General features: G+C 41.6%; 1 protein-coding gene across 1 annotated transcript in view; it reads left to right on the plus strand.

Annotated features, from left to right (window-relative positions):
- The first annotated feature begins 217 nt into the window (after positions 1 to 217).
- Positions 218 to 20988, plus strand: part of si:ch211-51a6.2 (neurotrypsin) — a 51386-nt gene continuing 30615 nt past the window's right edge. Inside the window, exons 1-5 of the mRNA XM_060926270.1 lie at positions 218 to 690; positions 7761 to 7803; positions 12632 to 12874; positions 14505 to 14643; positions 14752 to 14930. Of these exons, the coding sequence (XP_060782253.1) occupies positions 628 to 690; positions 7761 to 7803; positions 12632 to 12874; positions 14505 to 14643; positions 14752 to 14930 (667 nt within the window). The 5' untranslated portion in view covers positions 218 to 627. The remainder of the gene's footprint in view (positions 691 to 7760; positions 7804 to 12631; positions 12875 to 14504; positions 14644 to 14751; positions 14931 to 20988) is intronic.

Here is a 20988-nt window from a genome sequence, read left to right on the forward strand (position 1 = left end):
TATTGACCTCAAATGCAAGAAAATGGATCTTTAGAAATATAATATATAACAATAATCAGTTTTATATGAGGTGTCGTGTATCTTCTTCCAGGCTGGTCTCCGGGTAGATCTGCATATCAGCTTGCCCTTTGATCTCTTGTGGGTCGTTTGACAAGAGAAAGGAAAGTCGTCCAGCTGTTTAATCACACCTGTAATGAAAGCAGTGTGAGAGGGAGGGACGTGTGTCTGCATGTTCACCTCGCCTCTTTTTCCTGGGATTCTCAGCTGTCTGATTTGCGTTGCCACACCTTAGTCCATTTGTTCCTGATGTATCATGTGAGGTGACTGCGCTTTTCTTTCTTTCTTTTTCTTTTTTTTTTCTTTTTATGTGGCTCCATAAAGAGTGAATGGAGCGCGTGGCTCCATAACGCGCGGCGCGTGCAGGAGGAGCAGCATGTCCCGGACTGCGCCTGGGTTCTGAAGGACATCCAGCCTGGGCTTGCTGTGGGTTTGGGGATTAGTAGCTCCAACATCGTGAGGCTGTGCTGTTCGGGGATTAGTGAGTGAGAGAGAGAGAGAGAGAGAGAGAGAGAGAGAGAGAGAGAGATGGGAGAGAGGTGCTCACACAAGGGGCTCTGACAGGACACCATGGCCACCGGTGCGCTCTCTCCTCTTATAGTCGGCTGTTTTTTGCTTTATGCTTTGGGACAAGTAAGTACCCCAAACGATTCCCTGTCTTAAGGCTATGTTTTAGAGCAGTGTTGTTCAATCTGAAAATAGAAAGAAGTATTTGAGTATTTTAAGGTGTCAGTGATGAGTCACAGAAAGGTTCCAAGTTGCATGAGCTTCCTTTGTGATGAAAATATAAGCCTGTATGTCAAGTTATTAATAATCAAACTAATAGTTTCAGTTACTCCCAGTTACAATGCTGCAAGCTCACAGCTTCAGAGTCCCAGGTTCGAGCCTGTGTTTTTGTCTGTGTGGAGTTTTTGTGTTCATCCATGTTCTCTGATTTCCTCCCATCATCCAAAGAACATGCCAGTAGGTGGACTGGTTAAGATCAGTTGTGCCTAGATATGAATGTGTGTGTTGTGCCCAGCGATGGACTAGCATCCCATCCAGCGTGTATTCTTGCCTCTCAGTGTCCAGTCTCACTGATCACTTGAAACATGTCAGCTTGGCCCTGTGTGTTCTGTTTATGGAATGTCTCGAAATGGCCAGAATATTACCGTACACTTTTAAATAATGTTCAGGAAATAACTATTTCCTGAAGGAGTTAATGGAATTTATCTTATGGTTAAATAAATGGGCAGCACAGTGGTGTAGTGGTTAGCGCTGTCGCCTCACAGCAAGAAGGTCCTGGGTTCGAGCCCCGTGGCCGGCGAGGGCCTTTCTGTGCGGAGTTTGCATGTTCTCCCCGTGTCCGCGTGGGTTTCCTCCGGGTGCTCCGGTTTCCCCCACAGTCCAAAGACATGCAGGTTAGGTTAACTGGTGACTCTAAATTGACCGTAGGTGTGAATGTGAGTGTGAATGGTTGTCTGTGTCTATGTGTCGGCCCTGTGATGACCTGGCGACTTGTCCAGGGTGTAACCCACCTCTCGCCTGTAGTCAGCTGGGATAGACTCCAGCTTGCCTGCGACCCTGTAGAAGGATAAAGCGGCTAGAGATAATGAGATGAGATGAGATGAGATGAGTTAAATAAATACTTGGCGCCAAACAGTTTGAGAATCCCTGCACTAAATAGTTCTACACAATTCATCCAGGCTCTCCACTGCAAGTGGGTTTCCTTTCAGTGTACCAAAAAAAAAATAATAATAATAATTCCCATCTGTAAATATAAGCCATATTAGACAGCTATGTACTAGCACATTTACTGCATTTAAGGTGTCAGTGATGAGTCACAGAAAGGTTCCAAGTTGCATGAGCTTCCTTTGTGATGAAAATATAAGCCTGTATGTCAAGTTATTAATAATCAAACTAATACTAATAGTTTCACTTACTCCCAGTTACAATGCTGCAAGCTCACAGCTTCAGAGTCCCAGGTTCGAGCCTGTGTTTTTGTCTGTGTGGAGTTTTTGTGTTCATCCATTTTCTCTGGTTTCCTCCCATCATCCAAAGAACATGCCAGTAGGTGGACTGGTTAAGATCAGTTGTGCCTAGGTATAAATGTGTGTGTGTGTGTGTGTTGTGCCCAGCGATGGACTAGCATCCCATCCAGCATGTATTCTTGCCTCTCAGTGTATTCGATGTTGCCATGATAAACTCCAGTCTCACTGATCACTTGAAACATGTCAGCTTGGCCCTGTGTGTTCTGTCTATGGAATGTCTCGAAATGGCCAGAATATTACTGTACACTTTTAAATAATGTTCAGGAAATAACTATTTCCTGAAGGAGTTAATGGAATTTATCTTACAGTTAAATAAATACTTGGCGCCAAACAGTTTGAGAATCCCTGCACTAAATAGTTCTACACAATTCATCCAGGCTCTCCACTGCAAGTGGGTTTCCTTTCAGTGTACCAAAAAAATAATAATAATAATAATTCCCATCTGTAAATATAAGCCATATTAGACAGCTATGTACTAGCACATTTACTGCATTTAAGGTGTCAGTGATGAGTCACAGAAAGGTTCCAAGTTGCATGAGCTTCCTTTGTGATGAAAATATAAGCCTGTATGTCAAGTTATTAATAATCAAACTAATACTAATAGTTTCAGTTACTCCCAGTTACAATGCTGCAAGCTCACAGCTTCAGAGTCCCAGGTTCGAGCCTGTGTTTTTGTCTGTGTGGAGTTTTTGTGTTCATCCATGTTCTCTGGTTTCCTCCCATCATCCAAAGAACATGCCAGTAGGTGGACTGGTTAAGATCAGTTGTGCCTAGATATGAATGTGTGTGTGTGTGTGTGTGTGTGTGTGTGTGTGTGTGTGTGTGTGTGTGTGTGTGTGTGTGTGTGTGTGTGTGTTGCGCCCAGCGATGGACTAGCATCCCATCCAGCGTGTATTCTTGGATCTCAGTGTCCAGTCTCACTGATCACTTGAAACATGTCAGCTTGGCCCTGTGTGTTCCGTTTATGGAATGTCTCGAAATGGCCAGAATATTACCGTACACTTTTAAATAATGTTCAGGAAATAACTATTTCCTGAAGGAGTTAATGGAATTTATCTTACAGTTAAATAAATGGGCGGCACGGTGGTGTAGTGGTTAGCGTTGTCGCCTCACAGCAAGAAGGTTCGGGTTCGAGCCCCGTGGCCGGCGAGGGCCTTTCTGTGTGGAGTTTGCATGTTCTGCCCGTGTCCGCGTGGGTTTCCTCCGGGTGCTCCGGTTTCCCCCACAGTCCAAAGACATGCAGGTTAGGTTAACTGGTGACTCTAAATTGACCGTAGGTGTGAATGTGAGTGTGAATGGTTGTCTGTGTCTATGTGTCGGCCCTGTGATGACCTAGCAACTTGTCCAGGGTGTACCCCGCCTTTCGCCCGTAGTCAGCTGGGATAGGCTCCAGCTTGCCTGCGACCCTGTAGAAGGATAAAGCGGCTAGAGATAATGAGATGAGATGAGATGAGATGAGTTAAATAAATACTTGGCGCCAAACAGTTTGAGAATCCCTGCACTAAATAGTTCTACACAATTCATCCAGGCTCTCCACTGCAAGTGGGTTTCCTTTCAGTGTACCAAAAAAAAATAATAATTCCCATCTGTAAATATAAGCCATATTAGACAGCTATGTACTAGCACATTTACTGCATTTAAGGTGTCAGTGATGAGTCACAGAAAGGTTCCAAGTTGCATGAGCTTCCTTTGTGATGAAAATATAAGCCTGTATGTCAAGTTATTAATAATCAAACTAATACTAATAGTTTCAGTTACTCCCAGTTACAATGCTGCAAGCTCACAGCTTCAGAGTCCCAGGTTCGAGCCTGTGTTTTTGTCTGTGTGGAGTTTTTGTGTTCATCCATGTTCTCTGATTTCCTCCCATCATCCAAAGAACATGCCAGTAGGTGGACTGGTTAAGATCAGTTGTGCCTAGATATGAATGTGTGTGTTGTGCCCAGCGATGGACTAGCATCCCATCCAGCGTGTATTCTTGCCACTCAGTGTCCAGTCTCACTGATCACTTGAAACATGTCAGCTTGGCCCTGTGTGTTCTGTTTATGGAATGTCTCGAAATGGCCAGAATATTACTGTACACTTTTAAATAATGTTCAGGAAATAACTATTTCCTGAAGGAGTTAATGGAATTTATCTTACAGTTAAATAAATACTTGGCGCCAAACAGTTTGAGAATCCCTGCACTAAATAATTCTACACAATTCATCCAGGCTCTCCATTGCAGGTGGGTTTCCTTTCAGTGTACCAAAAAAAAAATTAATTCCCATCTGTAAATATAAGCCATATTAGACAGCTATGTACTAGCACATTTGCTGCATTTAAGGTGTCAGTGATGAGTCACAGAAACGTTCCAAGTTGCATGAGCTTCCTTTGTGATGAAAATATAAGCCTGTATGTCAAGTTATTAATAATCAAACTAATAGTTTCACTTACTCCCAGTTACAATGCTGCAAGCTCACAGCTTCAGAGTCCCAGGTTCGAGCCTGTGTTTTTGTCTGTGTGGAGTTTTTGTGTTCATCCATTTTCTCTGGTTTCCTCCCATCATCCAAAGAACATGCCAGTAGGTGGACTGGTTAAGATCAGTTGTGCCTAGGTATAAATGTGTGTGTGTGTGTGTGTGTGTTGTGCCCAGCGATGGACTAGCATCCCATCCAGCATGTATTCTTGCCTCTCAGTGTATTCGATGTTGCCATGATAAACTCCAGTCTCACTGATCACTTGAAACATGTCAGCTTGGCCCTGTGTGTTCTGTCTATGGAATGTCTTGAAATGGCCAGAATATTACTGTACACTTTTAAATAATGCTCATGAAATAATTATGTCCTGAAGGAGTTAATGGAATTTATCTTACAGTTAAATAAATACTTGGCTCCGAACAGTTTGAGAATCCCTGCACTAAATAGTTCTACACAATTCATCTAGGCTCTCCGTTGCAGGTCGGTTTCTTTTCAGTGTACAAAAAAAAATTAATTAAATAAATGTAATTCCCATCTGTAAATATAAGCCACATTAAACAGCTATGTACTAGCACATTTACTACAGTGCAGCCTTTAGTGCTTTTTATTAGCACTATCAGCATAAGTCTCAGGAAATTATAGCATCTTCTTATAACTACATTAGTGCGATAGGTATTATTTTAAACCCATTTAAATCCATCCATCCATTATCCATAACCACTTATCCTGTGCAGGGTCATCGTTAAACTGGAGCCTATCCCAGCTGACTATAGGTGAGAGGCAGGGTACACCCTGAACAAGTCACCAGGTTATCGCAGGGCTGACACATAGAGACAAACAACCATTCACATTACATTCACACCTACGGTCAATTTAGAGCCACCAGTTAGCCTAACCTGCATGTCTTTGGACTGTGGGGGAAACCAGAGCACCCGGCGGAAACCCACACAGACACAGAGAGGACATGCAAACTCCACACAGAAGAGCTCCTGTCAGCTACTGGGCTCAAATCCAGAACCTTTTTTCTGTGAGGTGACAGTGCTAACCACTACACCACCGTGCTGCCCACCATTTAAATCAAGTTAGTCAATCTGACTTGTAACTTTAGCAGCTACATAATAAATACAACCATAATAATAATAATAATAATCTCTATCATCATTGTGTCATAAAATAAATAAAATTACCAATGACCTGTTTATACACTACATATATGCCATGTTGAGAAGGACATATGAGACAGGCTTAGCTCCCATTTGCAACAGACAAAACCAACCAAACATCATTCATTACTCATTTAGGCATTCTATGAATAAATGTCTACCTTTTTTTACTTTTATGTTAGAAAGAACAGCTATGACATGATTGCTGTGTTTATTATAAGTCCTACATGATACAGTGGTGCTTGAAGGTTTGTGAACCCTTTAGAATTTTCTATATTTCTGCATAAATATGACCTAAAACATCATCAGATTTTCACACAAGTCCTAAAAGTAGATAAAGAGAACCCAATTAAACAAATGAGACAAAAATATTCTACTTGGTCATTTATTTATTGAGGAAAGTGATCCAATATTACATATCTGTGAGTGGCAAAAGTATGTGAACCTTTGGTTTCAGTATCTGGTGTGACCCCCTTGTGGAGCAATAACTGCAATCTTTAGCAAACTGCAGACGAGCAGCAATGTTCTTTTTGGAGAGCAGTGGCTTTCTCCTTGCAACCCTGCCATGCACACCATTGTTGTTCAGTGTTCTCCTGATGGTGGACTCATGAACATTAACATTAGCCAATGTGAAAGAGGCCTTCAGTTGCTGAGAAGTTACCCTAGGGTCCTTTGTGACCTCGCTGACTATTACACGCCTTGCTCTTGGAGTGATCTTTGTTGGTCGACCACTCCTGGGGAGGGCAACAATGGTGTTGAATTTCCTCCATTTGTACACAATCTGTCTGACTGTGGATTGGTGGAGTCCAAACTCTTTAGAGATGGTTTTGTAACCTTTTCCAGCCTGATTAGCATCAACAACGCTTTTTCTGAGATCCTCAGAAATCTCCTTTGTTTGTGCCATGATACACTTCCACAAACATGTGTTGTGAAGATCAGACTTTGATAGATTACTGTTCTTTAAATAAAACAGGGTGCCCACTCACACCTAATTGTCATCCCATTGATTGAAAACACCTGACTCTAATTTCACCTTCAAATTAACTGCTAATCCTAGAGGTTCACATACTTTTGCCACTCACAGATATGTAATATTGGATCATTTTCCTCAATAAATAAATGACCAAGGTTAATATTTTTGTCTCATTTGTTTAACTGGGCTCTCTTTATCTACTTTTAGGACTTAGGACTTAGGAAAATCTGATGATGTTTTAGGTCATATTTGTGCAGAAATATAGAAAATTCTAAAGGGTTCACAAACTTTCAAGCACCACTGTATTTACAGTATCTACTGCTCTGACATGTTAGTATTTGAAAGGACACTGGGACATTTGTTAATTACTGCAGTTCAATTCTTAAAGTGCCATTCCACCATTGGATGTATTTTTTTGGCATAAAATACAATATATTTTATGACAACATGACTAGACAGAGAAATCTTTTAGCTTCAAAATGATATATCAAACATAATTTTTTGACAACGACAAGTATATTAATTTTGCGACCAAAGTCACCTACCCTTTTAATTTCCGCGCGGTAGTGAAACGTGATGTCGTCGGCAGGTTCCCCTTCTTGTGTACCACGTCACGTGTGACGTGGCACAGATTATCAGCAATGGCGGATAGAACGCGATGGTCAGCTTCGGAAAAGAAGCGAAGGAAAATAGCAAGTGATGCCCAAAGGAGACGGTCGATGGTGAATATCGGCACAGCAATCGACAAGTGGAAATCGCGTTCTATCCGCCATTGCTGATAATCTGTGCCACGTCACACGTGACGTGGTACACAAGAAGGGGAACCTGCCGATGACATCACGTTTCACTACCGCGCGGAAATTAAAAGGGTAGGTGACTTTGGTCGCAAAATTAATATACTTGTCGTTGTCAAAAAATTATGTTTGATATATCATTTTGAAGCTAAAAGATTTCTCTGTCTAGTCATGTTGTCATAAAATATATTGTATTTTATGCCAAAGAATACATCCAATGGTGGAATGGCACTTTAAGCAGAAAATGATTACAGAACAATATCCTAATGTTACCTTTATCTTCAAAGGTTACACAGAAAGATGGCCACTTGGATACCGTGCAGAGTTCAGGTATGTTCCTGTTACTCCATACAACCTGCACAGAAAATCCTGATATGGTGCTGCTTGTCACTGACAAAACGTTAAACTGAGATGGACTTTATCCAATTTTATTTTGCCAGCATGGGTATAAAGCCCCATTCAATAGGCAACATGTTATGACTGAGACCTATGTGCTATTATGTTGTTTAAATGTGTATTGAACAATCCAAAAAGGTGATCTCTGCAGTTTACGATTATTTAGCACAAAAGTCTTTTAGCACAAGTTCTAAAGTCTCTTAGCACAACTCTAAGTTCTTTAGCACAAGATCCAAGAACACTTAATCTTTATTATGAATATTTACTGATCATGTTTAAAGATGTTTGATGGATTTTTTAATGAAAGTTGCCGAGATTCCGATCGAAAACGAGCGATTGTAGTTCCCCACTCCGCCATCTTGAAACTGCCATGTTTGATGTAGCCATATGTTAGTCATCAATCCTCCCTCCAAATTATTTAACACAGCACGTACCCGGACACAGTACACCACTACAGCCAACTTCCAGGTTTGTTTTGTCTTTATTAAAGTGCTAAGCTTAAATTATATCATATTTATCATTTACAATTTGCTAATTTGATAAAGAATGAAAAGTCAAGCGAAATTTACAAGATGATAAGAGTTTCAAGGAAGCTTTTTGTTTGTTCTTTATTTTAATTTTTTACGAAAGAAAAAAGGTCGAAAGAAAGGAAAACTATGTACAGCTATTTCAATTATTTTATTAAGCTATTTGCATTTTAGATAATTGCTGTGACTTCTAAATGCAAGAAAGTCCCTAAGCAATCATAATAAACCCTTTCCTATATCAAGATGAGTAATTTTTTTTTTCGATTATTGTGACCAGAGTTGTGCTAAAGAACGTAGAGTTGTGCTAAGAGACTTGAGAACTTGTGCTAAAAGATTTTGGATTTGTGCCAAAAGACTTTTGTGCTAAATAACCGGATACCATCTCTGCAATGTCATGATGTTGCTTGCTTTGTCAAAGTCACCCAAAGCTTAAAATCACACTCGCCTTCTTGGCACTGGTATAAGACAGTGATGCAGAATACAGAGATTTCACCATGATGTTTCAGCCGAATGTTCCCTGCAGCAAAAGTAATGATAAACCCAAGCTCAGTTGTGTTAATAACAGAAACACAATAGTCAAAAGTGCTTGTAATATGACCTACATATAAAAATTACTGAGTGAAAATGGGCAATGTTACTGATAGCTTGTGATTACATTTGTATCATATGATCTTCTCCACAAGCCTGAACAATTTCCTTGGTTCCTTCCTGCTCAATGCTGATCTCTCTTTTTTTGGTCAGTATTTCCATCCCATTCAAGCTGAGACAGTGCAGAATTCCTCATGCATGTTTCAAGTTCGTTTCACTTTTATCAGATCGGCTTCTGCTACTTATATTGTTCTAATTTGAGTACATAAAGACTTTGTTTATTTCCTAGACAGAGAACTGCTGAATCTACTGATGTCATGTTCTTTATGAAGATCTGTTTTTGGAATTCGATACAAATTAGGATGAGCATTTTGCCCAGACACTGCTTGAGAAGTTTGTTTCATGAAGATACATAAGCTGTGTGGAGGGTGAATTACAGCATGGACCTGGGCTATGGTAGGATTGAACATGTGCAAGAAAAGCCTGTGGATTACTGAGATAATAAACTAGGATTGAGCCAGGCATGCAAACTATTTCCCACATAAAAACGTTATGAAAAAATGCATGCTCCCAGTTGGTATTCAGTCTTATATTATACTCTCCTCCGACTGTTTTAACTGTTGCTTTTACAGTGCAGTGGCAGATAGATTAAAAGTATATTTACATGCAGAGCTGAAAATAAAAAGGAAATTAATAGACAACCAAATGTTAAACATTTCAAACATTTAATAGTTATTCCACGAAATCGAGTTGTACATGAGCTGATAGCCGACGAGGTGCATAGTGCTGAGGTGGCTATAAGCCATGTACAACGAGATTGAGTGGAATAACTGTTTTATTCTATTCACATTCACTGGATTTTGAGAAATGGAGCATTTTTATTTATATTTTTTGCAAATTCGATAAATAAAAACTTTATACAGCATGGACCTGGGCTATGGTAGGATTGCTATAATAATAATAATAATTCTGATATTATAATAATAATAAAATGACATCCGACAAAGTCATTTCCGCTTAGAATGTAAACAAACCGGCAAAATGACAGTAGCAATTTGTGAAAAATGCTATAATAATAATAATTCTTGAAAAATGAAAAAAAGACACATTCTTACCATCAAATATGTTTATTATGTATTTTGTTGCTTTTTTTGTATTTTTGGGAGGGGTTGTTTTCAAGTAGAGTTTTTATTTCATTCTCGGTTGGTTCAGCAACACACGCCACCATTTTGTTTTTCCTCTACTCACGGTATATGAGCTGATATCCTAGTAGTAGAGTAGCCAATCAGAGCACATGATTGCTCATATCCAGTGAATGTGGATAGAATAATTCTTGTTAGTGCTGACTCCTATTACTGCTATGTAGTTTCTGTGTTTTCCAAAATACCCAGCTATTGGGGTTACACAAGCCAGTATATACTTAGTACTGGTCACCAAGCCCAGATAGATTGCAGAGGGTTGCATCAGGAAGGGCATCCAGTGTAATAAATAAATAAATAAATAAATAAAAACCTTTTGCTAAATCAAACAGATCTGCTATGGCGACCCCTAACAAGAGCAGCTGAAAGAAGAAGAAGACTTTCTGTGGGGGTTTTTTTCCAATAAACTATCACTGAATAGCGGCATGGTGTTGTAGAGGGTAGTGGTGCTGCGTCACAGCTCCTCCGCATCTCAGGGTTCACTTATTTCCTTCTACCTCCCAAAAACATGCTAATTTAGTCCAAGGTGTGAATGAGTGTGAGCGCATGAACTGATGTCCCATCCCAGCTGTATTTCCATCTTGTGCTCAGAGTTCGCAATCTGGATCTAGGATCCAAGTCCACTTGCAATCTCCTAGTGATGGGGTGAATGCTTCTTGGTTGCACTACTCATTAGCCCAAGTTGATCTCCAAGCACTTGGAATTAACACAAGTCTTTTAATTTAGAAAGTGGGTTTAATCAAGCTCTTATGGCAGATTAGGTGGATTAGAGTCTTTCTGTGCATGCATTATATTTTTGTTTCCCCTGTTCCAAGTGAGAGCAATATGTGGCATAAACTGGTGTCTTGTGGCACATTATGATGTGCTTTCTCCATCATGCATACAGTTTTCATTGATTGAACTTAATGCTAGTCACAAGCCCGAGCTGGATGTTTTATTTAAATGGATTTAATAATTTCCCCCCAAAAAGAAACCTATATTATCATGCTGTTTCTTTTTCCGTGTTTGGTAATAATTAATGGACTATAATTATCGATACCTCCTACTGATTTTCCACTCACAGTTTGAATAGAAACTGATATTTAAAATAATGTGGAATAATCAAACCTGTGGCGCCTGACTGAAAAATTGGCAGGCAATGAAACACTATTTATCCAAGCTAACTATCAAGCTTAAAATGTTCTGTGTTAGGTTATTAGCTCACTTAGCCCACGTCAAAGAAAGATTGGTAGGTAAGGACAGGAACAGACTCAGTATTGGATGGGTGAAAATTTAAAAGCACATGCTCAAACCTGCAACTGCTGCTCTCATATAAATCTCTAACGGCTTCATCTGTAAAATTCAGAGGGAGCAATTTCTGTCATTTCTATAATTTTCTAACGCAAGCATACATAGCTGGGGATTCCTCCAAGAGGTTTACAGCTGGGTTTTATGAGTCAGAGAGGGGTTAGTGAATTGATCCTGCTTTGTTCTCATGTGTTCTGCTTACCTTGGCTGAGACATGGGTCTCGATTTGCTTACGTCCTTGGTGGAAAATCATCCACCTCAACCTTCGACAGTAAGGTATAATGAAACAAACTGTTTACAGAATTAATTGTGCTTCAGGTTGTTTAATCAAAGCTGCTTTGGTCCACTGGTTTTATAGCATCTCAGTTTGATATTGATATTCAGTACTGGGTCTGTATACATGGATCTGGTCCAAGCTGAAAGTGTTGCCACTGGCGTTCATCCACACTTTATAGCGCTACAGCTACATCCACATCAAGCATTTTAAGAGCTATCCTGCTGTCAAATGGGGAGAGGTAGGACATTTTACTGGAGGTCTCTCCTTAACTGTGCTATAGAGCCTTCTTTCCACTCAGATTTGCAGAAAAGTAATCCCAAGTGAGCAGCATGAGAACAGAGCCAGTTTCTAAAACTAATAAAAAGCAGTGATTACTCCCAGGAATGGAGCTGATAGGACCCAAATGTTGTATTAAGTGATGTTGGGGCATACCATGCCTCAACCATGGGAATTATCATCATTACTGTATTACTAGTGGTCTGTTTCACATTAAATTTATTAGAGGATCTTCCTGAACACAAGATTTACCTCAAGCCAAAATTTACCTGAAGGTTCAGTTGTGTTATGTGGAAGGAAAAAAAAATCCTCTGGCACAGTGTTGCAGTCATTAGTATGACTCACTATTGTGCCTCGTCCCTCAAAGTCTAGACAGAATGAGAAAAAAGGACAAACAGCAAGGAAAAAGGGAAAACTAATAAGATCTTCTCCATCTTAGAGCACACTTATAAGATGACCTACATTTGTCATATGCACAATATTGTCAAGATTCAGATTGAACACTCAAGCAAAGTTAAGCAGAAATGTGTGACTGGATTATCTCTTGAGGTTATGAGTTTCTGTGTGCATGATCGTGCTCACTCACATGCTTGTTTTTATTCCCTCAGGCCCTCTGTCCTGTTTTGAGGGTGTCACAGTACTTGGTTATTACAATGGCTCCATGTCACAGACAGACTCAGGCTTTCCCTGTCTGAAATGGACTGAGTTCCCTGACTACATGCTGCAGTACCCAGGCAGGGGGCTTGGAGATCACAGCTACTGCAGGAACCCTGACCGTGAGTCCCAGCCCTGGTGCTTCTTCAGACAGCAGTCTGGAGCCATCGGCTGGGCTTACTGCAACTGCCACCAGGGTGAGGCTCTTGATCTGAATGTTGTATAAAGTGTGTTTGGATTTTTCAGGAAGGCACTTGTATTAAAAACAATGTTGAAACCATATTGCTCCTGATTATACGCTGGATTTTAGCATTGTAATAATAAAGGCTTTTGAATAACAACATTCTTCCTAAAACATGCATTTACCATGTTCTTTGTTAGGAAACAAAGAACTAATCCATCTTCTTGAATCACTTTCCCATTTTGCCTGTGTATGAACCTTTTCCATTGTTTAGTTTGGCCCCAGTCTAACTTCACTCATTTGTATCAGTCTAACCTCACTTATTGCCCCAGTATAAATTTACCCATTTGATCCAGTCTAACCTCATCCATTGGCCCCAAGCCTAACTAACACCCAGTCTAATCGCACTGTTGGTCCCATTCCAACAAACATTTTTCTAGCCTGTTCTCATCAATCCAACATCAGCTATTTGCTCCAGTCTGATATTAACTATTGACCCCTGTCTCATCTCACCTATCTATTGGCCCCAGTCTAATCAAATCCCTTGGTCCACGTTTTACGATAGTCTAAACAAATTTCTTTTTCCTTCTTGACTATAGTGTCAGTCTAAACAAGTGCTAATTTTCAGGCCACTCATGTCATTAGAACAGTTGGGAAAATCATAGTTGTGGTATTATTATTATCATCAAATAAATATTTCACTTTGAATCTGACAGTCAACTGTTCCATCTTGTCTCTTTTTTTACTGTATATCTATCTATCTTGCAGCTATGTTTTAATTCATCCTCTGTCTCTTTCTTGTGTTAATACATTTCGTTATCTCTGGCTTCCTTTGGGAGTCCATTAGTGGTGTACCTGTCTTTGTGTGGACTTGTCATCACCTTTCAGCCTGTGGCAGTGCTGATGTGGAGTGCTGTGGCACTGCTGATATTTACATCCTCCATGTTTGCAATTATCTCTGTCTGCTTCTGTCTAACTTTCCCTTTCAGAGTCACAACACTTTTTACAAACACAGATTTAGAGGATAAATGTGTAGGTGTGCGGCTGTCTGTGTATGTACTTGTCTTCATTTACTTGCCAAGCTTGAAACTCACCTATTTTGTATGCTGCATGGTGTTAAACCAAAAATTAAGGTAACCTTCTATGTAATTATCATACCATAATGACAGAGTTGATTTTATGTATGCACACTGTGTCTTCTTTTATCAAAAAAGAAACAGTACATTTAAGCACTGATATCTCATCTCATTATTTCTAGCCGCTTTATCCTTTTCTACAGGGTCGCAGGCAAGCTGGAGCCTATCCCAGCTGACTACGGGCGAAAGGCGGGGTACACCCTGGACAAGTCGCCAGGTCATCACAGGGCTGACACATAGACACAGACAACCATTCACACTCACACCTACGGTCAATTTAGAGTCACCAGTTAGCCTAACCTGCATGTCTTTGGACTGTGGGGGAAACCGGAGCACCCGGAGGAAACCCACGCGGACACGGGGAGAACATGCAAACTCCACACAGAAAGGCCCTCACCGGCCACGGGGCTCGAACCTGGACCTTCTTGCTGTGAGGCGACAGGGCTAACCACTACACCACCGTGCTGCCCCTAAGCACTGATATGTTTATACTTAAACAACTCTCGGTAGGTGCAGCCAGGCTGATGGGAGGAGGGTCTAACAAGAGCGGCCGTCTGGAAATTTACCTGAATGGCCAGTGGGGGACAGTGTGTGACACACACCTGACTGACCGAGATGCAAGTGTCATCTGTCGACAGCTTAGCCTCGGGTATGAGCCATCATTTTTAGCCTTATTCATTTCTATATGTGCATGGTTATAAATGTTCTCAATAAATGACTGACAAGTTGAATAATCTGTCTGCCTGTTGCTGTACAGTGAAATTGGTACTGCACTCCAGCACTCCTACTTTGGCCCTGGCTCTGGACTTTTCCACTATGAGCAACTTGGCTGTCGTGGCAACGAGAACTCGGTCTTAGAGTGCCGGGGCAGGAAGTTTGTCTCCGGTGACTGTAATCATGGAAATGAAGCTGGAGTGGTGTGTGCTGCACCTGAAGGTGAAACAGTTTTCCTCATACTGATATTTCTAAAACCACATTGAGATTAAATAACACTGATCTATAAGGACAGATTTACTTTCATGGATTTAGACTTATTATTATCTCTCTTTTTGAGTTTCAGCATCCTGCTGATTGAATAAAAAATGTCTCAAATGTATCTTAACTTAATCTTAAGAGTAGAGTAATATATACAGGCCCTTTGTTTAAGGGCCTAGTAAAAAATGCCAACATACTTGCTGCCAAAGTTTAAACTGACCGTACATTGCCATGATTAGTATGACTAAAGGCAATGAATGTGATTAAAGATATATTTAGGCACTGCCTAAAAGCAGAGCTCCCGATGAATGTAAAATGTGTTCATAAATAATCGCACACTATTTAAAAAAAAAAAGCAAATTAAAAATAAGCACTAGATAAAAACCCATCTATCTTATGAAAATAAAAAATACAAATTCATTGTCTGGTGGTCAAGTGTTTGAGATACGTTGCCTTTCACTTACAATTGGGTTCCCTGTGGTGGTACACATACTGTACGTTGCTCGTACATTTGTGGTCAGAAGTTTGCATACAGTGACATGAATGTCCTCTTGGATATGAATGTCATGGCAATATTTGGGCTTTCAGTAATTCCTTTGAACTGTTCTTTTTCTGTGGCAGAATTATTGTACAGCATGCATCTTTAATTAAAAAAAAACACTAGAATTTGGTGCACAAGTTTTAATTTTCTTTGGGTTTTGTGAAATCAACACAGGGTCAAAATTATACATACAGGGTCAAAAATTAACATACGCTCACTTAGATTATTAATTCAGAGGTGCTGAAACTTCCAAAATGTCACTTATCTTGCCAAGGCCAAGGCCTTTTAACTTCCTGTTAGTGATCATGATTGACTACAGCTGGTGGCTTCTCTGTGCCTTCCTAAAAAAGGTTTGTTTACAGCACTCATTGGATTGACCAACACACAATACAATGAGAAAGTCCAAGGAGCTCAGTGCAGATCTGAGAAAGAGGATCGCAGATGTACACAACTCCAGAATGTCTCTTGGAGCCATTTCTAAACAACTGCAAGTTCCAAGATCAGTTCAAACAATTGTATCCAAGTTATTGTGAGGTGTAGTCACTTTGCCAAGCCACTTTGCTTCAAAACAGTCACCCTTAGCTGAAAGGAAATTGGTTTGGATGGTCAGGAACAACCTGGGAACCACCATGGCACAGCCCTGCCATGAACTAGAAGCTGATGGATCACTGTCTACAGTTCAGATCACCATGGACTAAGAGGCTGCTATCCAAGAAATAACCCCCTGCTCCAAAATTGACACCTTCAAGCTGAACTAAAGTTTGAAGTTGACCACATGGACAAAGAAAAAAGCCTTCTGGAGGAAAGCTGTATGGTCACATGAGACAAAGATTGAGTTGCTTGGCCACAGTGACCACCATGTACAGAGGGACACTGTACCAGCTGGTGGTGGTGGTAGGATCATCATGCTCTGGGGTTGTTTTGCTGCCAACAGAACTGGTTCATTGCACAAAGTGGATGGAATAATGAAGAAGGAGGACTACCTCAGAATTCTTCAGCATAAACCATCAGAAACTTGAACACGACTTGGGACTTGGGAGTTACAACAGGACAATGATCCCAAACATGCATCAGAGCTGGTTGTGGAGGATAAAGCAGGCTAACATTACTGATGCAGGCAAAACATCGGTCCTGGTGTTAATGGACCTCAGTGCAGCTTTTGATACTGTTGATCACAACATACTGCTATATCGACTTGAACACTGGGTTGGGTTGACTGGTAAAGTTATCAATTGGTTAAAATCATACTTAAAAGATAGAAGCTTATTTGTTACCATGGGAAATTGTACCTCAACATCAATGTCCTTGACCTGTGGTGTCCCCCAGGAGTCGATCCTTGGACCATTACTATTCAACCTTTATATGCTCCCACTTGGACAAATTATCAAGAACAACTCAATTTTGTATCACTGCTATGCAGATGACACCCAAATTTATTTTGCTCTATCGCCTAATGATTATGCCCCCCCTTGAATGTCTCTACCAGTGTATCGACCAAATCAACAACTGGATGTCACAAAATTTTCTTCAGCTGAACACAGATAAAACAGAAGTAATTCTATTTGGGAAAAAAGATGAAAGACTCAGGATTACCACTATTCTTGACACAAAGGGGATTAAAACAAAAGATATGGTTTCATTGACAGCGAGCTAAACTTTGACAGTCATATGAAAGCAATCACTAAATCGGCATTTTATCACCTAAAAAAACATTTCCAAACTAAGAGGACTTATGTCAAAAAATGATCTGGAAAAACTTATACATGCCTTCATCTCTAGCAGGGTTGACTACTGCAATGGCCTTTTCACAGGCCTGCCAAAAAAGACCATCAAATGACTTCAGCTGATTCAAAATGCAGCGGCTAGGGTTCTCACACGAACAAAAAGAACAGAGCACATTACTCCAATTCTAAGGTCCCTTCATTGGCTTCCAATAAGCTACAGAATTGACTTTAAAGCATTGCTGCTGGTGTACAAATCTCTAAATGGTACAGGGCCCAATTACCTCTCTGATATGTTGCAGCAGCCTAACTCAATCAGATCTACCAGACTGCAGCAGCAAAATTTACTGATAAAACCTGTTGTTAAAACAAAATGTGGTGAAGCAGCTTTTAGCTGCTATGCAGTACAGCTATGGAACCAACTCCCAGAGGACATCAAAAATGCTCCTGCTGTTGGCAGCTTCAAATCTAGACTAAAGACCAAGCTGTTTTCAGATGCTTTCTGCTAACTGATAAATATCATCATCTTTACGTTTTAAACTTTACTTAACTTTTACAGTCTTTGCATGTTTTAAACTTTACTTAACTTTTATTCCATTTTATTCTGCTTTTTTTTACTGAACTTTTACTTCATTTTATTACTTTATTTCTACTATTGTTTAATTCTTATATTATTTTTATTTTTCTCTCTTCTTCCCCCTTTATTTTATGTAATTTTATTTTCTATTGTTTACTGTTTTGCCTTTACTTCTGTAAAGCACGTTGAACTGCCACTGTGTATGAAATGCGCTATATAAATAAACTTGCCTTGCCTTGCCTAACATTAAGCTTAAAACAAGTCCTGACATCAACCCAATTGAAAATATATGGACCGTGCTTATAAGTCAAGTCCATGTCAAGAAAAAAAAATGCAATTGAACTCTACCAATTCTACCATGAAGAGTTGTGAAATATCCAACCAGAATTCTGCCGGAAGCTTGTTCATGGTAAACAAAAATGTTTGATCAAGGTGAATCTTGCAAAGAGACATTTTACCCAAATATTAGGTGTGCTGTATGTATATTTTTGACCCTGTATGTATAATTTTGACCGTGTTGATTTCAGAAAACACAAAGAAAATTAAAACTTGTGCACCAAATTCTAGTGTTGTTGTTTTTTAAATTAAATATGTAAGCTGTACTTTCTGCCACAGAAAAAGAACAGTTCAAAGAAATTACTGAAAGCCCAAATATTGCCATGACATTCATATCCAAGAGGACATTCATGTCACTGTATGTAAACTTCTGACCACAACTGTATGCTATTCATTTAGTACATAGAATGTGCATGTGGGAATTTAATGTAAATATATTTTTATGAATATGAATACATTTATGTCAGCGACCGTTCCCCGACCTGAAGGCGCAGGGAAACGACCCTCTCATAAACTGGAGAGAACTCCGATGTTAGCGTGCCAAACTAGGGGGCTACCAGTAGCCCCACCCCTGCCCAGAGCCGCTCACCCTTGGCAACTCCAGCATAGAAGAGAGTCCAACCCCTTTCCAGGAAATTGGTTCCAGAGCCCAAGCTATGCATTGAGGTGAGCCCAACTATATCTAGTCGGTACCGCTCAACCTCACACACAAGCTCAGGCTCCTTTCCCACCAGAGAGGTGACATTCCATGTCCCAAAAGCCAGTTTTGTCAGCCGGGGATCAGTACACCAGGGTCTCCACCTTTGGCTGCCATCCAATCCACAGTGCACTGGACCCTTACGACACCTCCTGAGGGTGGTGGGTCCACAGGAGAGTGGTTCCGTGTTGCTCATTCGGGCTGGGCCCAGCCAGGCCCCATGGATATAGGCCCGACCACCAGGCATTCGCCGAAGAGCCCCTCCCCCAGGCCTGGCTCCAGGGTGGGGGCCCAGTATCCCTGGTCCAGATGAGGGTACTCGGATACCTGTTTTTTCTTTCATAAGGGTCCTTTTTTCATAAGGGTCATTTCCCTGCACCTTCGGGTCAGGGAACGGTCACTGACTATCATTTGCGCTTATGTGCCAAATGGTAGTTCGGAGTACCCGGCCTTCTTGGAGTCCTTGAGTAGGGTGCTAGACAGTGCACCATGAGAGGACTCCATTGTTTTACTGGGGGACTTCAATGCTCACGTGGGCAATGACAGTGAGACCTGGAGGGGTGTGATTGAGAGGAATGGCCTGCCTGATCTGAACCCGAGTGGTGTTCAGTTGTTGGACTTTTGTGCCATGCACGGTTTGGCCATAACGAACACCATGTTTGAGCATAAGGGTGTCCATAAGTGCACGTGGCACAAGGACACCCTAGGCCACAGATTGATGATTGACTTTGTAGTTGTTTCATCTGATCTACGACCATATGTCTTGGACACTTGGGTGAAGAGAGGAGCAGAGCTGTCAACTGATCACTACCTGGTGGCAAGCTGGATCAGATGGCAGAGGAGGAAGCCAGACAGACCGGGCAGGCCCAAACAAGTAGTGAGGGTATGCTGGAAACGTCTGGCAGAGGCTCCCATCCATCGGATCTTCACCTGTCACATCCGGTAGAGCTTCAACTCCATACCGGGGGAGGATGGGGATATTGAGTCCAAGTGGACCATGTTCCGCACCTCCATTGCTGAGGCGGCCGTGCAGAGCTGTGGCTGCAAGGTTGTTGGTGCCTGTCATGGCGGTAATCCCCAAACACACTGGTGGACACCTGTGGTGAGGGGAGCCATCAAGCTGAAAAAGGAGTCCTATCAGGCTTGGTTAGCCTGTGGGTCTGCAGAGGCAGCTGACAGATACCGACGGGCCAAGCAGAATGCGGCTCTGGCAGTCACTGAAGCAAAAACTTGGGCGTGGGAGGAGTTCGGAGAGGCCATGGAAAGTGACTTTCGGTCGGCCTCGAAGAGATTCTGGCAAACCGTTCGGCGGCTCAGGAAAGGAAAACCGTGCTCTGTCCCTACTGTTTACAGTGAGAATGGAGTGCTGTTGACCTCAACTGGGGACATCATCCAACGGTGGAAGGAATACTTTGAGGATCTCCTCAATCCCACCTTCATGTTGTCCGAGGAGGACACAGAGTCTGAGGGTGCTTGGGAGGACTCGCCTATCACAGGGGCTGAGGTTGCCGAGGTGGTTGAAAAGCTCCTCGGTGGCCGGGCTCCGGGGGTGGATGAGATTCGTCCTGAGTTCCTGAAGGCACCAGATGTTGTTGGGCTGTCTTGGCTGACACGCCTCTTCAACATTGCATGGAGGTCAGGGACAGTGCCTCTGGATTGGCAGACTGGGGTGGTGGTCCCCCTTTTTAAAAAGGGGGACCGGAGAGTTTGTTCCAACTATAGGGGGATCACACTTCTCAGCCTCCCTGGGAAAGCCTATGCTGGGGTGCTGGAGAGGAGAGTCCGGTCGATAGTCGAACCTTGGATTCAGGAGGAACAATGCGGATTTCGTCCTGGTCATGGAACACTGGACCAGCTCCTTACACTTGCAAGGGTACTGGAGGATGCATGGGAGTTTGCCCAATTGGTCTACATGTGTTTTGTGGACCTGGAGAAGGCTTACGACCGTGTCCCTCATGGTGCCCTGTGGGGGATGCTTTGGGAGTATGGGGTTCAGGGCCCACTACTGCAGGCCATTCAGTCCCTGTATGAACAGAGCAAGAGTTTGGTTCGCATTGCCAGCAGTAAGTCGGACTTGTTTCCCGTGCATGTTGGACTCCGCCGAGGCTGTCCTTTGTCACCGGTTCTGTTCATAACTTTTATGGACA

This window comes from Neoarius graeffei, chromosome 7, assembly GCF_027579695.1.
Source record: "Neoarius graeffei isolate fNeoGra1 chromosome 7, fNeoGra1.pri, whole genome shotgun sequence".
Classification (NCBI taxonomy): domain Eukaryota; kingdom Metazoa; phylum Chordata; class Actinopteri; order Siluriformes; family Ariidae; genus Neoarius; species Neoarius graeffei.